The sequence below is a fragment of the Marmota marmota genome, unplaced genomic scaffold (genome assembly GCF_001458135.2).
Source record: "Marmota marmota marmota unplaced genomic scaffold, marMar, whole genome shotgun sequence".
Taxonomy (NCBI): Eukaryota; Metazoa; Chordata; class Mammalia; order Rodentia; family Sciuridae; genus Marmota; species Marmota marmota.
The window spans coordinates 3,361,231-3,383,380 of record NW_025999960.1 but is presented as its reverse complement, the minus strand read 5'-3'; the positions used below and the strand labels follow the sequence as shown (position 1 = coordinate 3,383,380).

The 22,150-nt window shown below is 34.7% G+C and overlaps 1 protein-coding gene across 1 annotated transcript in view; it reads left to right on the top strand.

Annotated features, from left to right (window-relative positions):
* The first annotated feature begins 5,681 nt into the window (after positions 1 to 5,681).
* Positions 5,682 to 22,150, top strand: part of Dennd5b (DENN domain containing 5B) — a 115,250-nt gene continuing 98,781 nt past the window's right edge. Inside the window, exons 1-3 of the mRNA XM_048802439.1 lie at positions 5,682 to 5,763; positions 6,845 to 6,910; positions 10,297 to 10,406. Of these exons, the coding sequence (XP_048658396.1) occupies positions 5,682 to 5,763; positions 6,845 to 6,910; positions 10,297 to 10,406 (258 nt within the window). The remainder of the gene's footprint in view (positions 5,764 to 6,844; positions 6,911 to 10,296; positions 10,407 to 22,150) is intronic.

Genomic DNA, 22,150 nt, shown 5'->3' with positions numbered 1-22,150 from the left:
TCTCTCTCTCTCTCTCTCTCTCTTTTTCAGTTGTAGATGGACACAAAACCCTTTGTTTTATTTATTTGTATGTGGTGCTGAGGATTAAACCCAGTGCCTCTTCCGTGCTAGATAAGTGCACTACCTCTGAGTTACAACCCCAGCCCCCCAGATCCTCATTTCTAATGCCATTCTCCAATTAGAGGAATGAAGAAATCCTTGGAGAAATAATTGATTTCTAGAAATGGGGCAGGAAATATACAAGATGAGCTTTATACTGCCAGAAATTAAAGCCCTCAAAAAACCACACCAGGTCTAAGAGTATAGCTCACAGTCATGTGGAAGGCCCTGGGTTTTATCCCTAGCACTGGAACCCTCCCCCCACCCATGGAAAATAAAACAAAAATCACATAGCTGAGGGTTTGAATCAAATTAAAGAGTTCTCAATGACCAAAACTGGAAAAAAAATTAAAAGCCCAAAATAAAAGAATATTGAATCATGACATAAAATATAACATAAATGTAATTATGACTCCATATTAGTGTAGATAAGTGATCAGATAATAAATTGGGAGAAGAGACAGATCTCCCTTGCAGGAGAATATTAAATAATTTTTGTAGATGCTCCACCCTCAAGGAGGTGAGACATAATTCCCCATTCTTTAAGTATGGGCTCAGTTAAGTGACTTCCTTCTGAACATTATAGTATAGCAAAGAGGAGAAAAAAAGAGAAACTTTACTGTGGAGAAACCTGACACTATCTCAGCCATTTGATCAAGTGATAACATATGGATAGAGTATACCCACAATATAATGTAATTAAAGTGGCACTTTACTTCTGTGATCTTACTCTCCCAAACCTATAACCATAGTCTTATCATAAGGAAGATGTCAGACAAATTCCATTTGAGGAGCATTCTAAAAATACCTGATCAGTGCTCAGAATTGTCAGTGTCATCTAAAACAAGGAAAGTCTGAGAAACCATCATAGCCAAGAGGAACTTAGGGGAGACATGACTACTAAATGTAATGTGGTATTCTGAATAGGATTCTGGAATAGAAAAAGAGCCTTCGATAAAAACTCAGAGAATCTGGATAAAATTTAGACTTTTGTTGATAATTACATATCAATACTAGTTCATTAATTGTTATAATGTATTATATATATTGCTTATAGGAGAAATTGGTTGCAAGACATATGAGAGTTCTCTGTGTTCTTCCCAATTTTTCTGTAAAGTCACTCTATAAAAACTAAGTTTGTTTTTTTAAAAAGTTAACTATAAAGTCCAGGATTCAAAACAAAGAATTAAAAAAAATCTGATCCTGTGTTGCTGATGAATATCAGATAAATATATGTGGAATATATATAGCCTTATATTTGGAATATATAAATAGCCTTATATTTGGAATAAGGCAGGTATCAGGTTTTAACTTATATCCCAATACAACTTAGTAAATAAATAGAATGTTCAAAAGAAAATGGGCTTTTGTTTTTTATTCCTTTGATTACATTTCAGTTAATGTAGTCAGGGTTTTGAAATGAATCATTTTCACAACTGCTGTGAAGATGAAATAAATACATCTTACAAATCCTGAAGCATGTGTATAATTCAGACCTGAGCATACAGGTTCCATTCATCTTTCCATTTATTCAGTAAACATGTGTGCCAGGCACAGTATTAAGTAGGTGTTAAAGCTCTAAAGAAGGATAATATATTGAAGAACTTAAAATCTAAAGGAAGAAATAGCATTTAGCAACTTTAATGCAGTATAGTAAATAAACAGCAGTATGCATAGAAATTATGAGAACAGAATTCCAAGAACTTCACATTTCTATTTCCTTAAAAAAAAAAAAAAAAAAAAAAAAAGCTGTATTAGGCTGTTTTCTATCTCCATAACAAATACAAGGCTGGGTACTTTATTCAGCTCACAATTTTGAAAGCTGAAAGTCCAAGATTGGGCAGCCCCATCTATTCAGCCTCTGGTAGATGGCTTCAAAATGGCTGCTGTAGCTTTCTCACAGCATTGTATCTAGGCTGTAAAGGTTCAAATCCCAGAAGAACAGGTGGAAATGCATGGCACTTTTAATGATCTCACCTTGGAGGCCATATAACATCACTTACACTGTATGGATGGAGTGTTTTGTTTGAGGCAGTTACATACGCCCTTCCAGGTTTAAGGGCAGAGAACATTGATTCTACCTTCTTTGGTGGAGTTTTAGAGGAACATGGGGAACAAGAAATACTGTTTTGGCCTTGTTTGGAATACACAATCTGTTGTTTTATTATATCCCAAGAGCTTAGAATGGTGCCTTGGCTTGTAGAGTTTTTGTTTGTTTTAGTTCAAATCAGTTATATATAACAGTAGAAACTCTTTCATTCATTGTCACACAAATGGAGCAGAATTTTTCACTTCTCTGATTGTGCATTAAGTAGGGTCACACCATTCGTACAGTCATACATGTACTTAGGGTAATGATGTCTGTCTCTTTCCACTGTCTTTCCTACCTCTTTGCCACCTCCGCCACACCACCCTGCCCCATTGTAGAGCTTTGTAAATGCCTGATGAATGAATGAATGAATGAATGAATGAATGAAGTGAGTTTATTAGAAGAGGAGTATAACATATGACCAGTTTGTTAGGATATTGCCTCAGTATTCTAAGCTTGACTTGAGTAGAAATGGAAAGGAAAGACTGATTTGGAGATACCTAGGAAGTACAGATTGCAAAATTTAGTGACCATTTAAATATGGAAATAAAGTAGGGGAATCTGGGTTGAGAAGGGGAGAAGTCTAGAATCTCAATCTAGCAATTTAGAATGACTTACAGTCAGTCAAAGAGACCAGCTCTGTGCTAAAGCAAATATCATAAATAGGAGCAACTGGAGAGGCTGAAGCAGGAGGATCTCAAGTTCAAAGCCAGCCTCTGCAACTTAGTGAGAACTTGTCTCAAAAAATAGGAAGAGCTTGGGATGAGCACTCTGGGTTCAACCCCCAGTACCACAATAATAAATACATATGTACATTGATACATAAAAGTAAATTTTTAAAAATTGTGAGTATGAATCCCTTCTTGATAAAATTATTTTTAGTGTTAAATTAATCCCTGAAAGGGCTGAATAAATAGGTGGAAATACTTAGATGATTTCATGAACTGTGACACTGTTAACAGAGCAAAAGCTTTGAGAGAAAAGATCAGCTCAGTTTTGGAAGCACTGAAATTGAGGTTTTTGGTGCTAAGCCAGCCAAGTGAGATCCTTGAACTCAAGGCTAGAGAGCATGCTCTTAAAGATTTTCTTTAGTGTTTTTCTGGTGGAAGGAGAAAGGACAACTTTGTTTTCCCTTACAAAAGAGGAAATTTTGCTTCTTTCAGTTCATTTTTATCCTTTTTGGTTGTTCTATTTATATTCATTTTGAAATGTAATTAAAATGACCTTTTTTCCTCCACCAAAAGTGACTTGGCTTTTTTCTTTTTTCTTTTTTTTGGTACTGGGCAGTGAGCCTAAGGGTGTATCCCCAACCTTTTTATATTTTTTGTTTTGAGACAGAGTCTCACTAAGTTGTTTAGGGCCAAGCTGAATTGCTAAGGCTGGCCTTGAATTTCCAATCCTCCTGTCACAGCCTCCCTGATTGCTGGGATTACAGGCATGACTTACTACACCCTGCTCTTTTTTCTTTTTTAATGTTACACAGTAGCTTTGGAAATCCTAGTCTCTTTATAGAATTGGCAAGGTCTTAGTCACATAGATCCCTTTGTATTCTTCCTAATGTATGAGGAGCATGATTTCATATGTTGGTGTGTAGTACCTTAGTACCATTAAAACCTGAATCTTAGCTATCACTGAGCATATTAGGAAAGGTCCTTGAAGATCTTTGGATAAAAGAACACACTGATGGCAGAGAAACTCTTGAGACCTTTCTTTTCTTTGTTTTTTTAAAGCAATTTTTTTAATATTTAGTTTTTAGTTGTAGTTGGACACCATACCTTTATTTTATTTACTTTTATGCTGAGGATTGAACTCAGGGCCGCGCACGTGCCAGGTGAGTGCTCTACTGCTGAGCCACAACCCCAGCCAGAGACCTTTTCTACTTAGCAAAAATCACATGAACTGAGCCATTCTGGCTTCTGACCACTTCAGATAATCATCGGGATATTATTACTTAACATTTTATTCTTAACGGAAAGAGAATTTCCCAGTGAATCTTGTTACTGACATTTCTTAACAGTTTTTCAGCGTTAGAATAACTTAATAGACCATGAAGCAAGATGTAATGTTTCACTAACCCCCTTCCCCATCTTGTTATTCATATCTTTAATTTAAAGAACTTTGAGCCAGGCATGATTACTCAAATCTCAGTGACTTGGGAGACTGAGGCAAGAGGATTGCAAATTTGAGACCAATCTCAGCAACTTAATGAAACCCTGTCTCAAATAAAAAGTAAAAAGTGCTGGGAATGTAGCTCAGTGGTAGAGTACCACTGGGTTCAATGTGGAGTACCAAAAAAAAAAAAAAAAAGAGAGAGAGAAACTTTGTTGATTCTTACATACTATTTTTTTCTTCCAAAGAGGGGAAGAGGAAGAAAGCAGTATTCCATATAAGTTGATTGATACCCTGTATAACCTAAACTGAACTGCTCATGCTTTTGACTCCTTATAAAATTTTAGAAAGAGATTTTGACAACAAAAATTAGTTAATAGAAATGGAAGAAAAGGTCTACCTTTAGCTCTGAGCAGACAACTACTTCTTTGAGTTATGTAGCAGAAAAGTTTCAGTATGAATCATCTTAGAACAGCTCTGTAGGGTTGTCACTATAAATATTTTAATGGTAAGTGACTTTCTTTTGTTCCTGAAGGCAAAGTATTGTTCTCTTGGATGTTTCTTTAGCACAGAATGCATTAATTAGAAATAGGGGCAGATTGGCCTTATATTGTATGATAAAATACAGCATGAGTACTAATATTAATATGGTCTCCCAGAAATATATTGAATAAATGATTCTCGTAGAAGGTAGATATCTAATAATAATTATGTGTTCTTATTGTAATAGAAAAAAGTCTATATTGGATATATGAGAAAACTTTTGCTCAGAAATTATGATTGGATATAGGCTATTAGATTAGCATATTTATTCAAAATTAGAATCTTGTTTTCTAGGCTGTGCTTATTATTTGAAAATCACTTCAATATTCTTTGAATAATAAAAATGACACTTGTAATCCCAGCTACTTGGGAGGTCCAGGTAAGAGGATCACCCAAGTTCAAAGCCAGCCTGGGCAACTTAGGAGACCCTAAAAATTGTTCCAAAATAAAAAGGGTTAGGGTTGTAGCTCATAGGTAAAATGCCCCTGTGTTCAATCCCCAGTACTAATAAAATATGAAAATTTTTAAATAATAAATATAATTTACAAGTATTGTTGAACATATAGTACTAAACCTAAAAAAATGCATACTTTCATTATATCAGGTATAATAATGACTTTTTTTTTGAGAGAGAGAGAGAAAATGAATCTTTTTTTTTTTTTTTTTTATAGATGGACACAACACAATGCGTTTATTTTTATGTGGTGCTGAGAATTGAACCCGGGTCCCACCCGTGCTAAGTGAGCGCTGTACCGCTGAGCCACAATCCCAGCCCACAATAATGACTTTTTAAAAGTTTTCTTGTTTCATATTTTATTACAAAAGGAATAATTTGATTAACATGGGCTGGAGCAAAGACTTCTTTATTCTACAGTATCAGAGAACTCTAGATCGTGGATTCATTGCTAAAGTTATTTTTGCAAGTAAATAATCTGTTGTATTCTATTCTTGATGCCAGGATGTATAGTTGCCTAACACTGCTGCCGTATATTAAAGGCATGCCTATCACACCTGACTTTGGAATATAATTTTTCAAATATATTTGTTTTTCTTGAGAATTTTTAAATAAACAAAAATATTGAGAAAATAGTTAGTTCCTTAGTTTTTAACCTAATATCCCTTTTCTCTTGGAAGATCCCATCCAGTATGCCACATTATATTCAGTCATTGTGTCTCTTGGGATTCCTCTTAACTAAACACTTTCTCAGACTTTTGTTGTTTTTGATATCTTTGACAGTTTTGACGAGTACATATCAGGTATATTATAAGTTATTTCTTTTAGAATTTGATGTTTTAGTTATGGTTAGATTGGGGTTATAGGATTATATTATTTTAAAGCTATGTTTATCCTTAGGAGAATTGACAAACTGTCTTCCAAAGTGGCTGTACCGTTTTGCATTCCCACTAACAATAAGAGAGTTTGTCGTTTCACAACCTTGTCAGCATTTGGTATTGTCAGTTTTTTGGACCTCAGCCATTCTAGGTATGCAGTGGTTGGAATACAATTTTAAAATTGACCATTTTGTCTTACTATTATTATATCTCACTATAGAAGCATTAGCTTTCTTCTCTTGATATTTCTCTTGAAATTAGTCTGTTTTTTTAACCTTTATTTTATATATTTTTATTTTTATGTGGTGCCAGGGATCAAACCCAGTGCCTCACGCATGCTAGGCAAGCATTCTACCACTGAGCCACAATCCCTGCCCTTGAAATTAGTCTTTGGAGAGGATGTGTGTGGTTTTTCCCCATACAAATAATTGTTACTGGTATTTAAATGTCTTTTCACTATTAGGTTAAAATTGCCTGTTCTCTTTTGCTTTCCTATCACTAATAGCTTATAAGCTACATTCTACTGGTGTTAAGCTGTACTTTTTTGATGTTAATGTCTTGTTTAATTGTTTTTGTTTAATTTTTTATTCTCATTTTCCATTCTTCGAAGTCAGTTTTGCTTTTTTGTTTTTCTTTGTTCATAAAGCTTTTTGTTTCTGTTACATTATGTAGTTTTGTACCAATGGCTAGAAGCAGATCGTCATAGCAAGAGCCAAGAAGCTACAAATACGACTTCAGGTAAAAATAATAGTTAAAAAAAAAGGGTGGGTTACTAGAAATCTTTATTGTAATTTACCCCAAGCCCATTATAAGCATTTCCTTATTTAGTTTTGTTTGGAGAGATCATCTAAAGATATTATTTTGTATTCTGTTCTCTTGTCTGCATCTTAATTTTCATAAAGACCTCATTTGCTTCAGGCCTTGAAAAAATGTATTCACTAGTCTTTAAGCTGTCTTGGCATATATTTCCTACTTTCTTAGGAGAGAAGGCTTAATTGCATCTTAAATTTAGTTGATTATTTAGTAATACTACTCAATCTATATATAATTATGGCAAGGATATTATTAATATGTAAGCTCATTTTTTGGAGTGTTTTTGGCAAGTCAGTCGCCAAGATTGAACCCAGGTACCCTCAAGAATATTACTATTGCTACAAATTTATAATTCTTGTTTGTTTAAGTATAATTTTTAAAAGATAAACTTTAGCTTAACTGAAGGATATTTATATATAATTCCATTTCCTGGGAATCCAGATTTTCAGACCTAGTCATTTTTTCTGTTTAGTCCTAGCAGTGAATTCGAAGTTAGTTTTATAAAACATACATTCAAAATGTGAAGAGTAGGTTGTTCTTCCTAGATATTCTTCTCTGGCTGGTACTGCATCCACTCATTTCTGAATCCCTAACAGTGATATTAGAATTTCAGAAAAGTTTATTCTTTCCCTCATTTCCTTCAAAATAATATTTGCCAAGACCGCTGTATATTTAAGAATGATCTTTCCTATTGCTCCCTCTTTAATGGTGTTAAGAGGTGGTGATGGTGGTAGAGGTGGTGATGGTGGTAGAGATAGTGGTGGTGGCAGTGGTTTTGTTTTCTTATACTTGAGTTACTGTTTTGTGTATTTTATGTTTTTATAATTTTGGAGGTAATCTCTTGTTGCTTCGATGATCCTCAAGAAGTTGTAGCATTAGGTAATAGAACAATTATATTGAGAATGCACTTTTATGATTTTTCTGATATATCTTCTGTCTCATTATTAACTTGATATATGAATAAAGATAACATCACTATTTTTACCAAAAACAGGCAGGAAATCATTAAAAGGTAAGTGTTGCAAGGACTTATATCCTGGATTATGTGCTCTTTCTACCACTGTTATAGTGTTTCATATTTTACTAAAATTTATGGATGATAAAATCAAGCATTTCTGGTCTGTGATGGTGGGCATAGGAAAGGGTTTCTTATGACTCTATGTTATCTCAAAATATGCTTGTTGCTGCATCAGTAGCAGAGTCAGCAGCATAGTTTTTTTAGAATCAGAAGGGAATTTTTGTTTTATTTTGCTTTTTCTTAGCCCTAAAGTAAAGTAAATTTTGTGTTCACATTAAAATTTTATATCAGCTTAAGGACATCATTTACCCTGAAGTCAACAGTTCTGAACTTTGACTTTGGTTCTGAACTTTTAGCTACATTGACTGATGGATAGTTTCCCATGTCTCCATTGACTTTTTGGTATTTATATAACCTTGGATCATGGTGCAAAAATTGATGAACTCTTCTTAGGGGTTTCTGTTCTTTAACAGTTTCTCTTCTGGAGGTGAAAGCTGTCTACTCTTAGAAACTGAAGTGTGGAATGGAAAGATGTAGGGATGTAGTACTTGCCTAAATCAGAGAAATCCAAAGGAAAATGATCATTAACCAAATACTTCAATTAGAAACAGTACTGTAGGGCTGTGGTTTGGCTCAGAGTAAGAGCACTCGCCTAATATGTGTGAGGCACTGGGTTCGATCCTCAGCACCACATAAAAATAAAATGAAGATATTGTATCCACCTAAAACTAAAGTAAATAAATAAATATTTTTTAAAAAGAAACAGCACTTTAATTGCCTCTGTAAATACATTTAAATTATGTGCCCTTATTCATAAAAGCTCCTATGTATTTCATATTGCAGTCTCCAACAAGATTTTATAGTGTGACTTTTCCCTCCTTCTGTGATCTGTTAAGTTTTGCACTCAAAGGTGTTTTAATAACTATTCATATTTTTACCCAAAATGGAAATTGAGTCACAAGATGTCAGAGTATGACTTGTAATTCAGATTGCCTAGTGATATTTTTAATTATGCAAATACTGGTAAATGGCATTTATATTTTGCTATAACAGCTAGTATTTTGCACTTAATTAGAACTTTGAAAGTAGAAAAACACAGGAGACAGGAAGAAATTGCTTCAAGTTTCTAATTCCTTGATCTCAACTTTTTGACATTGGAAATTTAAGATCCATTCATCTTAAAACATTTTATGAAACTAAGGCATTTGGGAATAACAGGTCTTATGGGAATTAATTTAGTCAAGGAGATAAAGAACTGATATGACAGCTGTTATTGAATTTTTTACATAAAATATAGTCTAATCTTTGCAGAATTTTATCAGGTGATGAATTTAACTTAGAATAGTTCATTGTTTAAAAAAGGTTAATGTGTTTAATGTGTTCTGTCCACTAAATTAGATAACTCAATAATAATGTTTCTTTTTTTTTTTTTTTCTTTAAACTCCCGATGGTAGTTGGGGAATCAGAACTTCACAGTTGCTAAGCAAGCATGGTACCATTGCTCTGCATCCCCAGCCCCTTTTAGCAGTGATGTTTCTAATTTTGTATTAAGGAAAAGAGTGTCCAACTGAAGCAATAGAAAAATATATAAGACTCTTAGGTTTTATATTACCTAAGAGTCTATATATAAAATCACATATATTAGAGAGGGTTTTTTGTTTGTTTGTTTGTTTTAGAAATTCAAACAAAATTGCCTCCTGTGTGCACTGTAACATTGGGTCTATCTGTGTATGAATATATAGATATAGATCATAAGAAATATGATTAGCTTAAATCAGGATGTTTCTTTAGTAAATTAAATGTTTCCATATAAGAGATTTATATTATCATATATTGAAATGAATGCAATGATTATATTATAGCAGAGATTATTTTTACACTTGATTTTTAGTATTAATTGTAAAACTACTGTTTTTAAAATTCAGATTCTGACATTTCTGCGTTTCTGTTTTTTTGATGCTGGGAATTGAACCCAAGAGCACTTAACCATTGCCCCTTTTTGTATTTTATTAGAGACAGGATCTTGCTGAGTTGCTTAAGGCCTTGCTAAGTTGCTGAGGCTGGCTTTGAACTCGAAATCCTGATGCCTCACAGATTCTAAAGTTTTAAATTCAGTTCTCTTATTAACAATTTGCCAGTTATCCACTGGGAATTTTACAACTCAGATTATTGGAAGTAGAACTCGAATCACATTTCAACATTATAAGTAAATACTCTGCAAAATAAATATAAAACTATAATGTGATTTGGAAAAGGTTCTAGATATTAACCAATTATTAATTATTTGTTTTAGGTGAAAATTTTGACCAGAGTCCTTTGAGAAGAACATTCAAATCCAAAGTTCTGGCCCACTACCCTCAGAATATAGAATGGAATCCCTTTGATCAAGATGCAGTGAATATGGTATGTTCCCCCCACCTTCATTCTCTCTTCAGCCTTCCTTTTATTTTACTAAATGGCAATAATGACTATATTTTGAATGTCTATGTTATTTCATTTAATTATCGTTCATACTTTATAGATTTGGAAACTGAAGTACAGAGAAGTTACTTGCCCAGGATTCTCACATCTAACAAGTTTATACAACAGACCCCCAAAGCCCATTTTTAAGCTATGTTGTAGGTTTGTACTAATACAGAGATGCCTTGATAAACAGTGAAATTACTCTGTTTGCCTGATAGAAGAAACATGGTTTCAGTTTTTATGTTTTAAGAAATGTTGTGTGGAGGGCCTATCATTTGTCATTTTCACAGACAACATGAAGATGGAAAGGAACTTAAATACTTCGTTTAGACATGAGTATGAATTTGTTATAAAGAATGGTAATCAATATAAGTTAACCAGAGGTGATTAAAAGTTTCCTTTAGAGATTCTTAAAAATAAAGTAGGTCATAGTTTTCTGATCACTTTAGGAAGAGTCCTTCTTAGAAGCCTGGATACTATTTTGAACCTCTATCAACTCTGTGATTACATAATTCAAGAGGCCCCAAACTGAGCAAATGAGACATCAGTCTTGATAGACACAGAAAAGATTAATGATGAACTGAGACGCTATGATAGGTATAGTTCTTTTTGAGAATTTAAAAAGAGAACTGGAAGACATAAAAAAAATCCCATTATGATCTGATACTTTTGGAAAAGAAAATTAATATTTAGTAGATGCCTGCTAGGTACTTCAAGGTGTGTTATTTTCACATACATGTTTACATGTACCCAGTGAATTCTTGTTCACATTTTATGGAGATTAAGTAACTTGCCCAAAGTCATGCAGTGAATATTTGAGGCCAACCCCTGAGCATTTTTACTTTCTAGCTTACTTTTTTCCCCACTCCCCTGCTGCTTTCTCTAGAGAAAAACTATATTTTGGTTTGCATCAGAAATGGTATGGGGTGGGCTGGGGATGTGGCTCCAGCGGTAGCGCACTTGCCTGGCATGCGTGCGGCCCGGGTTCGATCCTCAGCACCACATACAAACAAAGATGTTGTGTCTGCCGAAAACTAAAAAATAAATATTAAAAAAATTCTCTTTAAAAAAAAAAAAAAAAGAAATGATATGGGGTACATTTAACCCTTGGTAATATCACAGTAAAAACTTTGCAGTCTGAGGTTGCTCCAGGAAAGGGAAAGGAAAAGCATGGTGCTTTTTGTAAGAACTGATGCCTAAAGCACTTAGCACTTCAATTTTGATTCTTTACAGAGCAAAATGTATTTCCCCAAACTTATCCAATACTAAAATAACCGGAGTTGACATTTTGTTGGAAATGAATACTGTGAATGCTTAGTTTTATCTTTGGTGGAAAGAGTATATAGATAGTGGGTAGAGCACAATCATTAGTTATCTTTGGGAGACTTAGAGGACTCTGACTAAATAGATAACAGACAGCAGTGGCAAAAATAATTTATCAGCTGCCTACACCAGCAAATTAATAGAGAGGTATTAAGGAAAAGAGTGTCCAACTGAAGCAATAGAAAAATATATAAGAATGTGAATAGAGGTTAGAACTTAATCTTCTTAATTTAGTAAGATATTTCAAAGTATAAATTATTTTGTGAGAAATCAGAATAATGTCCAAAAGTAGGCTCTTCCTACAGTATTAATCTGTAATCATTTGAACAAAAAGCCACAGTTGGTGTATTTTCTCTTAGTCAATTAAATGAATGAATAGATGTCCATGATAGCTTTTGTTTTTGTCTGAAAAGCATTCATCTTTAAAGCAGTTATCAAATTCTTTGATTGTCTTTGGTATTTTTTTAACCTCTTGTTTCTGAGGTTGTTTTATAAAAGGAACAAACATTTTCCTCTAAAAAAATAAATGAAAAGACTGCGTTTTGGTGGTTAAATACCACATGGCATTTTTTTTTTTTAACTACAAATCTAAAAGGATTTGCTTGTACTCCTGGAAAATCTTCAAAAGCATCCCATTAAACCAGTTTGTGTTTGAGTTATAGATTTATTGCCCTTAATTTTGTCTTTGATTTATTAGTAAGTGCATTTGTATTAAGCTATAATTTATTCTTGCCTAAAGTTATAAAGCTTTATCTTGCCTTTAGCAAAATCCCACTCCAAGTTATTGCCTTCTGTATATTAGTCATTCCTCTTTTAAGTAACAGTGGTGATTTTCATAGAGGTCATTAATTTCACAAATAAATTAAGAATACAAAGCAATGAAGTTGGTTATATAAAAAATTCCATATGTTTGAGTAGAGTGCAAATATAATACAAAATAAATATGTGACAGGTGAAATTGTTTCTAAATTAATTGCTTTTTATGTCTTGGTTGCCAGTTCAGAGATTTTTATGAAAAAATTATTTGAAGTATCGTAAAACAGAACAGTACAACCAACGTTCATATACTCAATACATAGTATTAACACATATCAACATTGACATGTTCACTTTAGCTTTACTTGTTGTTTTAAATGGAACTAAGCATTGCAGAACAGAGCCAAAATTCTTCCACTGTCTCCCACCAGTCCCATTTTCAGCTCTCTTTGAGGTAACCTGAATATTGGCATCTATGACTATTCATATAATGTTCTAGTAGATAGATCTTATTCTTAATAAGAATGCATGGTACCTAGGAATTTTTAGGAAGAAGAAATGATCACTATCTTTTTAAGCAAGTTATATGAAATATAAATATTCCATTTTATATATCTGTCCTAAACAAAATAATCTGACAAATGATGTTTTAATTAAAAGTGTAATAACTACTATAAAGTTCTTTGCAATCTATAAAGCTGTAAGTTTGCAGTTTACTTTGATCACAAAGAAAGATAGAGTAGAATGATGAGCAAAGAGTAAAAGGTAAAATGTTGGCAGAAGACAACTATTCAGATGTCCATCTTGCAACATTCAGAGCAAAAGGGGAGATACTTGTTACATACTTTTTATATACTAAACAAGTATTTAAATTTGAAATGGATAACTGAAAATGGCACTCAGAGGTTTGATATTATAATGAAAGTAAGGCTTTATTTTGACTCATTTAAGTTTATGCCTTACTGTAAAATCATAGGATTGGGACTAATTCAGCCGTTGCTCATGGGCCCCACCTGTTTTCTTTAACCTTTTAGCTAGAATATTTCACTGGCATCTCAAGCTTAGCATGTCTAAAATTGAATTCACAGTCCTTCCCATTAATCTTGGACAGTGAATGGTACAGCCATCCACCTAGTTGCCTAAGCCAAAATCTGAAGGTTGTCCTTGAAAATTCTTTTTCTCCCTCTCCCCTATATAATTAATTATTTATCTGCTTCCTCTGTTTCCACACACCCACCTTAGCCCAAACTACCAAGATGGCTTACCTGGACTCCTACAGTCAAACTGGTCTTCTGCTCCTATCCATCCCATTCTTTTTTTTTTTTAAGATAAGAAGTACTTACGCTTTTTTTTTTTTAAGAGAGAGAGAGAATTTTTTAATATTTATTTTTCAGTTTTCAGTGGACACAACATCTTTATTTTATTTTTATTTGGTGCTGAGGATAGAACCCAGGGCCCCACGCATGCCAGGCGAGCACGTTACTGCTTGAGCCAAATCCCCAGCCCCATCCCATTCTTCACACTATCACTCTTATTTATGCTGATGTTTTTCTTCTTCTACTTCTCCTTTACCTAGTGAATTCTAATTGATCTTTAAGATTTCATTTTAAACATGTCCTTAGAGAAGCCATTCCTTTCCACTGCCCTCTTAACTTTCTAACAGGTCTCTTGGTACATTGCACCTTTTTGTAGCACTTGTCCCAGTTACAATTAAATAATTAATTACGTAACTAATTATGTAGATGCCTCTATATTTCCTGCAATAATGTAAGTACCACTAGGACAGACACAGTTTCTCTTATTCCTTGCTAGGTCCCTAGCTTTGCACAAATCATTGAATGCTCAAATCATTTATTAAATGAAGAAATGCTTGCTTGTTTATTTTTTTATTTTTTTTTATATTTATTTTTTAGTTATCGGCAGATACAACATCTTTGTTTTGTATGTGGTGCTGAGGATCGAACCCGGGCCGCCCGCATGCCAGGCGAGCGCGCTACCGCTTGAGCCACATCCCCAGCCCGAGCTGCTTGTTTATAATACTTCTGTTTCTTATTCTTGTCTGTTCAGGTGCAAAATCATCTCTTAAGCAGTAGTAGTTAGGTACTTTTTCTTCTCCCTGTAACATCTTGAACACACTCCACTGTAGCACTGATCATAATGTTTTGTAATTGTTGGTTTATATGTCTGTTTTTCCTACTAGAATGTGAGCTCTCTGAAGGAAGGGATTATTTTTATGGTTTCTTTAATTAGTTGCCAAAGTCGGCGTAATGCATGGAATAAAATAAATGTTTATTAAAAGAGGGAAAGAGAGAAGAGACAAAAGGAAAGGAGGGGGAGGGATAAAGGAAGGCAAACTGACCAGCTCTTCTGAATAATTTTTTTTAATTTGAATAATGAGGGAGAGGCCATGGAGCCTGAGAACTGTAGAATATGGAAAAGTGAATTGTAAAACTCTGGCCAACAATAAAAGAGGGGGAAAAAAAAGGAAAATGGAAAAAGAATAAATAAATAATTAATTTTAAAAATTCTAGCCAAACTGCCTAAAAGGGTCCAGAGAGATGAAGATATTTGTTCACTCTAACTGGGACAGGTTCAGACAGCATTGTTATCATCTTTTGGCTAAAGTAATTTAGTTAAATGTGGCAATCTGGTCATAATATTACAACTCTAATTTTTAGTTATTTTATTGTGGAAAGGTGAGATGAGATATTATTAGTAATAGCAATATTAAGGGATAACAACAGAGTATTAAAATACAATGGTAGGTTCTGGTACATACCTGAAATCCCAGCTGTTCGAGAGACTAAGGCAAGAGGATTGCAAGTTTGAGGACAGCCATAGGAACTGGGAAAGCAGCTGGGCATGGTGGCATATGCCTGTAATCCCCGTGACTTGGATGGCTGAGATAGGAGAATTGCAAGTTCAAGCCCCGTTGCAGTAGCTTAGCAAGGCCTAAGCAACTTAATGAGACCCTGTCTCAAAATATAAAATGAAAAGGACAAGGGATGTAGCTCAGTGGTAAAGCACCCCTTGATTCAATCCCCAGTACTCCAAAATAATAAAAATGAGAAAGCAATAATATTTTTGAATTCATGGTTTCCAGATTAGAAATATACCTTATTTTTCTTATTTGTAGGAAGAGCATTTAAGAAAAAAAATTACATCTATTATTTGCAGCATAGAAAATCTTTCTTCACTTTGCATACAACTTTTGGCAAGCTTTTCTTGTAAATGCTTGAATATGTGCTCAAGAAACCTACAAACCTTTAAGGGAATATTTGGCAACTGTTTAAAAAAACAGTGTGAACTGTGATTTTGTGGTTTACTATGTTCAGAAAAGCCTATCAACAAAAGTAAATCTTTTTTTTTTTTAACATTTATTCTTAAGTTTTAGGTGGACACAATATCTTTATTTTACATTTATGTGGTGCTGAGTACTGAACCCAGTGCCTCATGCATGCTAGGTGAGCACTCTACCACTGAGCCACAACCCCAGCCCCAACAAAAGTAAATCTTTATGTTGATTTTGGAAGTCTCTGTATAGTTTACTAAAAAGAGAACTTCAGGCTAGATCAAGAGATGAACTAAATCTAGGTCCTGTACCCAAGATTTTTTGTTTGTTTGTTTTCTTTCTCATTCTTTCATTCATTCAGCAAATACTGATGTGCCATGCACTATGCTAAACAACTTGAAGTAACCTGGAGCAATAGTAATTCACATCATCCCTTCTATAATCTTTATTGACTATAGTAAATGTGTCACATGAGTTCATTTATAGTACCAGCACAGTAATTCATTGCTTATTGTTATAATAAAAACAGCTTTAAATTGAATGCAGGGTCTTGAAAGGATCCTGCCATGTGCAGCCTTTCATTATACAGTTATTTCCCAAGATTAGGAATAAGCAGTTTTCCGTTTAGCAAATCCAGGTATTCATCAGGTTTATCTAAGTCTATGTCTTTTTGGGGGCGTATGGGGTGTGGGGTACCAGGGATTGAACTCAGGGACTCTCAACCATTGAGCCACATCCCCAGCCCTATTTTGTGTTTTATCTAGAGACAGGGTCTCACTGAGTTGCTTAGTGCCTCGCTATTGCTGAGGCTGGCTTTGAACTCATGATCCTCCTATCTCAGCCTCCTGAGCTGCTGGGATTACAAGCATACACCACCCCGCCTGGTTTAAGTTTATATCTTATTCTATGCAGATATACATAGTACTTTAATTCTTGTTAATATATATATATAAAATTTAACTAAATCTACCTTAGTTCTCTCCTAGTCTTATATTCAGTGATGTGAAACATAAAGACATTTTTACTGGTATACTGATGCTGTTCTTGAACCTAAGTCTGCCTGCTCACCCTTCAAAAGCCAATACTTATGAGATGAGAGTTAATATGGAGGAAATCAGTTTGTTTAAGGACTGACCCAGAGAAAATTGGTGGAGTCTATCATCTTGGGAAAGTCAGGTACACAAAGAGCTTTTATAGGGTGGGAAAGAAAGGAGAGTGGGCAGGCAGAGTGTATTGAATGGGGTCTTTGTAATTCAGGGCATGTGTCTATGTCCCACTCTCCCCCACCTCTTGGGCTGAAACTTTGGAGTCAGTCTTGACCTCCTGGGGCTAGTTTTTGCAGTTTTTTAGACAAACATATTACTTTTCTGCAGGTAAACCTCATAGCAGTTTAATACTTTGTATTGGTTGATGCACAGGACTAGAATAAAGAGGGACATTACACATTCTGACATTATCTGAAGGGCATCAGATGTTGGGTTCTATAAACCTACAAAAAGTTTATTTACTAATTAACATCTTAATCATTTAGGTGAGGCTTTTCTTTAGAATTTAGAATGACAAGTAAAGGGAGGGGAAGTAAAATTAACTCTGCCAAGTACAGCTCCCAGCAGCGTAAAGCCACTGTTATAATGTTTAGCGTCATAGTTTTTTTTCCTTTTGTTTTCATCAATCACCATTTATTTTGGCCCCAAATAATATATTGTTCAATGCATGTTATACTTGACTATTTAAGGTTTCTGAAATAAAGTACCAGCCCTTGAGTAGTTTACAACCTAGAGATGAAATAAAATTAGAGCTAATAATGCATATCTCTATATTGTCCAAGTATATAGTGATGCGAGGTTTTAATTGCTTGTCTATACAAAAAAGGACTTTTTAGAGAAGTAGCATTCTGATAGCATTTAAAGGATGAGAAAAACACCATTTTTTAATAGAAAGGTAGAGGAAGACTTTTCTAAAGCAATGTTTATTTAGACTTTAAGGAAGTAAAGGAACATTTTGATTATCTGTTGATTCATTAAAAAAAAAACCCAAAAAACAAAAAACAACCCATGCTTGTATTACTTACTGGCTTAAAACAAGGCATGGCAATTTTTTTCCATAAGGGATCAGATAGTAAATGTTTGAGGTCTTGTGGGCATACAGATTCCGTCACAGTTATTCAGCTCTGTTGTTGGGTAATAGATAAACATCTATTGACAATATATAAATGAAGAGTGTGACTTGTTTGAAGTGAAATTTTATTTACCAAACTGGTGGCAGGAGCCGGGCATAATGGCACATGCCTGTAATCCCAGCAGCTCCGGAGGCTGAGACAGGAGGATCACAAGTTCAAAGCCAGCCTCAGCAATTTAGCAAGGCGCTGAGTGACTCTGTGAAACCCTGTCTCTAAGTAAAATACAGAATAGGGCTTGGGGGTGTGACTCAGTGGTTGAGTGCCCCTGAGTTCAATCCCCAGTACCCCACCCCACCACCCCACCCCCACCAAAAAAAAAAAAAAAAAAANTCTAGTTAGCAAAAGAAGGTGTATTAAAAAAAAAAAAAAAAAAAACTGGTGGCAGATTGGATTTAACATAAACACTGTGGTTTATTGGCCCTTGATTTAAAACAACAGAATAATTACTTTGCTTACAAATATGTGATTTGGATAGATTTTGGCAGGGCTGCCCCTGTTCTCTTCTCAGCATGCACTAGAGAGGTTTGAAGCCTAAAGATTAAAATCAAATATAGCCTTACTCATAGCTTGGGCTGAAACATTGCAGTCAACCTTGACCTCCTGGGTCTAGTTTTTACAATTTTTTAGACAAACATATTACTTGTGTCTCCATGGTCTCTCCAATTGGTTTTGACAGCATGGAAGCTTCAGGTTAGCCAGATTTATATATTACTTCAGGGCTTCCAAGATGTTTGACCAGCAAGAGAGGTAGAAGCTGTATTGCCACTTTTAGGCTTGCTTCAAAAGTCACTTGGTTACTTGTCACTGCTGTTGCATTTTACTTGATTAGGTCAGGGTTTAGGCAAACATGTCTTCCTGTCCAAATCTATCCATCTGTTTTTATTAACATAATTGTATTACAAAAGTCAGACTTATTCCCGTATGTGTTATCATGACTGTTTTCTTGCGACAGTGCTAGGGTTGAGTTGTTAGGACAATACTGTGGTCTGCAGAGCCTAAAAATATTTATCTGGCTATTTGTGGGAACAGTTTGTTACTCTCTGATGTGAGCATTTTCAGCAGCCTACCCAGGTTCAAGGAGACGGGTAGACTCTACCCCTCAATGGGAGGTTGGCAAAGTACTAGAAGAGTGCGTGGAACTAGAAATATTGTTTGAACCATTTTTACAAAATAGCCTGCCACAGAGAGTAAGCCATTTGTACACCTACAGGAAGTCATTTCCAGGTGACAGAACAGATTTTGACAGGAGCATGCTAGTCCTGTTCACAGAAAGGCAGCATGCCAGTGTTGCTGGAGAAGAGTGGGTAAAGAATAGTGGAAGATGAGGGCAGACTGTTGCTGGAGCCAGGCCATAGGGCCCTACTATAGTAAGGACTTTGGCTTTTATTGAGGTAAGAGTCCATTGAGAGTTTTAAGAAGAGTGACAAAATCTGACATTTTTATGGATCATGTTGATTGCTGTATGGGGAATAGATTATGGGGAACAAGGGCAAAAGCAAGGAAAATGGTTAGCAGGATATCACAGTCATCCAGGCAAGAGAAGAAGATGGAGTAGAGAGTTAAGAGAAAGAGAGAAGTAAGTAGTCTCTGAATATATGTTTGAATGTACATTTCATAATATTTGCTCATGGATTGGATAATTGAATGAGAAGGAAAGAGAGAGATAAAAGATTACTCAAGGTTTTTATACTAGGCAAAGTAGATGGATGGATGGAGATATGGGGGGAACAAGCTTGGAGGAACAAATCAGGCTTTCAGTTTTGGCCATGGTAAAGTAGACATCTTGATGGAAATAGTGAAGTAATTATTTAGTTAAGAGTAAAGTTCAGCTGGGCACTATTGCACACACCTATAATCCCAGCAACTCAGGAGACAAGAGGATGGCAATTACAAAGCCAGTTTGGACAACTCAGTGAGACATTATCTCAAAAAATAAAAAGAGCTAGGGATATGTAGCTCAGTGATAGAGTGCCCCTTTTCAATCGCAGTACCACGAAAGAAAAGAAAACCAAGATGTGGTGATATAAATTGATGACTTGGCTTCAGAGCCTAGAAGTTTTAGGAAAAAAGGCTGGCCCATGATTTCAAGTGGTTATGAGGAGCAGTCAGTACACCCACCCATCTTCATGCTTAGTGAAAATTTGTTTTATTAATCCTGTCCATTAAGATTTTGTGCTTTTTTTAAGCAGTGGTAACCCAGAAATTTTAATACGAAACTCTACAAAACAAATTCAAATGGAATGTGCCTGAGGAAGGGAGGGAAGCTGTTCCCTGTTTCTCCTCTGACCTCTCACTACCTCCTAGACACTGAAGCATTGTCCTTTCCTTCTTGGACCCCTTTGAAAACCATTGCTTTTCCGTGCTGGGAGATGGATATTCTCAGATTTATCACATTCTAGGCTCCTCCTGCTAAAAATCCTTCAAAGGCTACCATTGTCTTCAAATTTCTAATAGGGGTCACCAAGGCCCTCCAGGAAGGCCCCTAATTATTTCTCTTGCTTTCTTATCACATCCCCCCACCTTGCATTCTGTGCTCCACCCACACTGACCTGGTTTCACTTCCTCGAATCCATTTGTTCTTCCTTCTTGGCTTTTCACCTATTGTTCCTTTGCTTAGAATCATATTCATCTGACCAGCACCTATTATACCCATCCTCAGGTTTCAATTTGGACTTCATTTTTATGTGATAGCTTTCTTTTTTTTCCTAATATGCTTTCCTGCTATCTTTTTCTAAATCAACCTGCATTTATCTTATCTTTGCACTTTGCATACTTCGTGATTTATGATTTTCTTTTTTTTTTTTTACATTCATCTTTCATACTATGGGCTGGGACCTCCCTAGAAGCAGGGACCATGTGTTTCTCACCATTGTAGGTCAGCACGGGGTCTAGTTTCTAAAGGCACTTAATAAACACTGACAATATGAAGGATGTATAACTTTTAAGGTGAATTGTGCTTTCTTGGTAATGCAGGAATTTGGGAGAATGTCTAGATTTTGCACCACATTGTTTATTAAATTGGAGGGAAAATAGAAAAATGTAATAATGTATGATAAAATTATCTCAATGCAGAAAGTATATTGCAATACAAAAGTAGAAAGAAATACATAAAACAAATAAGATTATTTTTGAATATGATTGAATTACAAGTTCTTATTTCTTTAGTATATTTCTAATTTTCTGTAATTTATTTGAAATATTTTAGGGCTGGGGATGTGGCTCAAGCGGTAGCACGCTCGCCTGGCATGCGTGCGGCCCGGGTTCGATCCTCAACACCACATACAAACAAAGATGTTGTGTCCGCCAAATACTAAAAAATAAATATTAAAAAAAAAAAAAACAAGTATAGAAATATTTTAAAGAATTTAATATCTCATGCCTTTTAAGCATCAAAATGCATGAGATGCTAAATTTAGAATCTTTAGGTTCTTGGGTAATTTTGTTCCCAAGTTTGAGTTAATTTTGCTAGTTCCTAAGACCTAGAACGTCAATCTCTACTTCAAATAATCAAAAATGTCTTGTTTCTTCCCTTCTGTGTCAGTATCAAAATGTTTTCATTTTCTGTTTATTTTTTTCTAAGATAAAATATCATATTGGGCTGGGATTGTGGCTCAGTTTTTTTTTAAAAAAGTATCATGTTGTTCAAAAAAAGCAAAGATGGTACTGTTGTTTTTTTAAACTTTTTTCCCATTATCAAATGAGCCTTCACTTTTTTCCCTTTTCCTTTGAAGCATCATATTGCCACAAAAAATGGTACTTAAATATTTGTAAAGTGTTTTACATACTCCATCTTCAGTTTATTGATGTAGCAACTGTAAAAGTAACTGAGGTTCAGAGAAGTTACATGACTTGTTCAAGGTTACAAGCTTGGTTAGAGGTTTCTGGGACCAAAAGATCTTCTCAATCTTAATAAAACCCCCTCCTTGTAGTACCCACACAGTGATTATTTTTCTGATATATGCATGTATATATTCCTTTTAAAAATACCTTTATCTACATGTAAGTGAGCTTACAATGTATTTCTAATATAAGGCTATTGCTAAAGTTAAAGCTAGATTAAAAACCTGTCCTTTTGAATTCTGTAATGTTAAAAAAAAAAAGCCAAACATCTTTTTTTCAGGTTTGAAGTTGTTT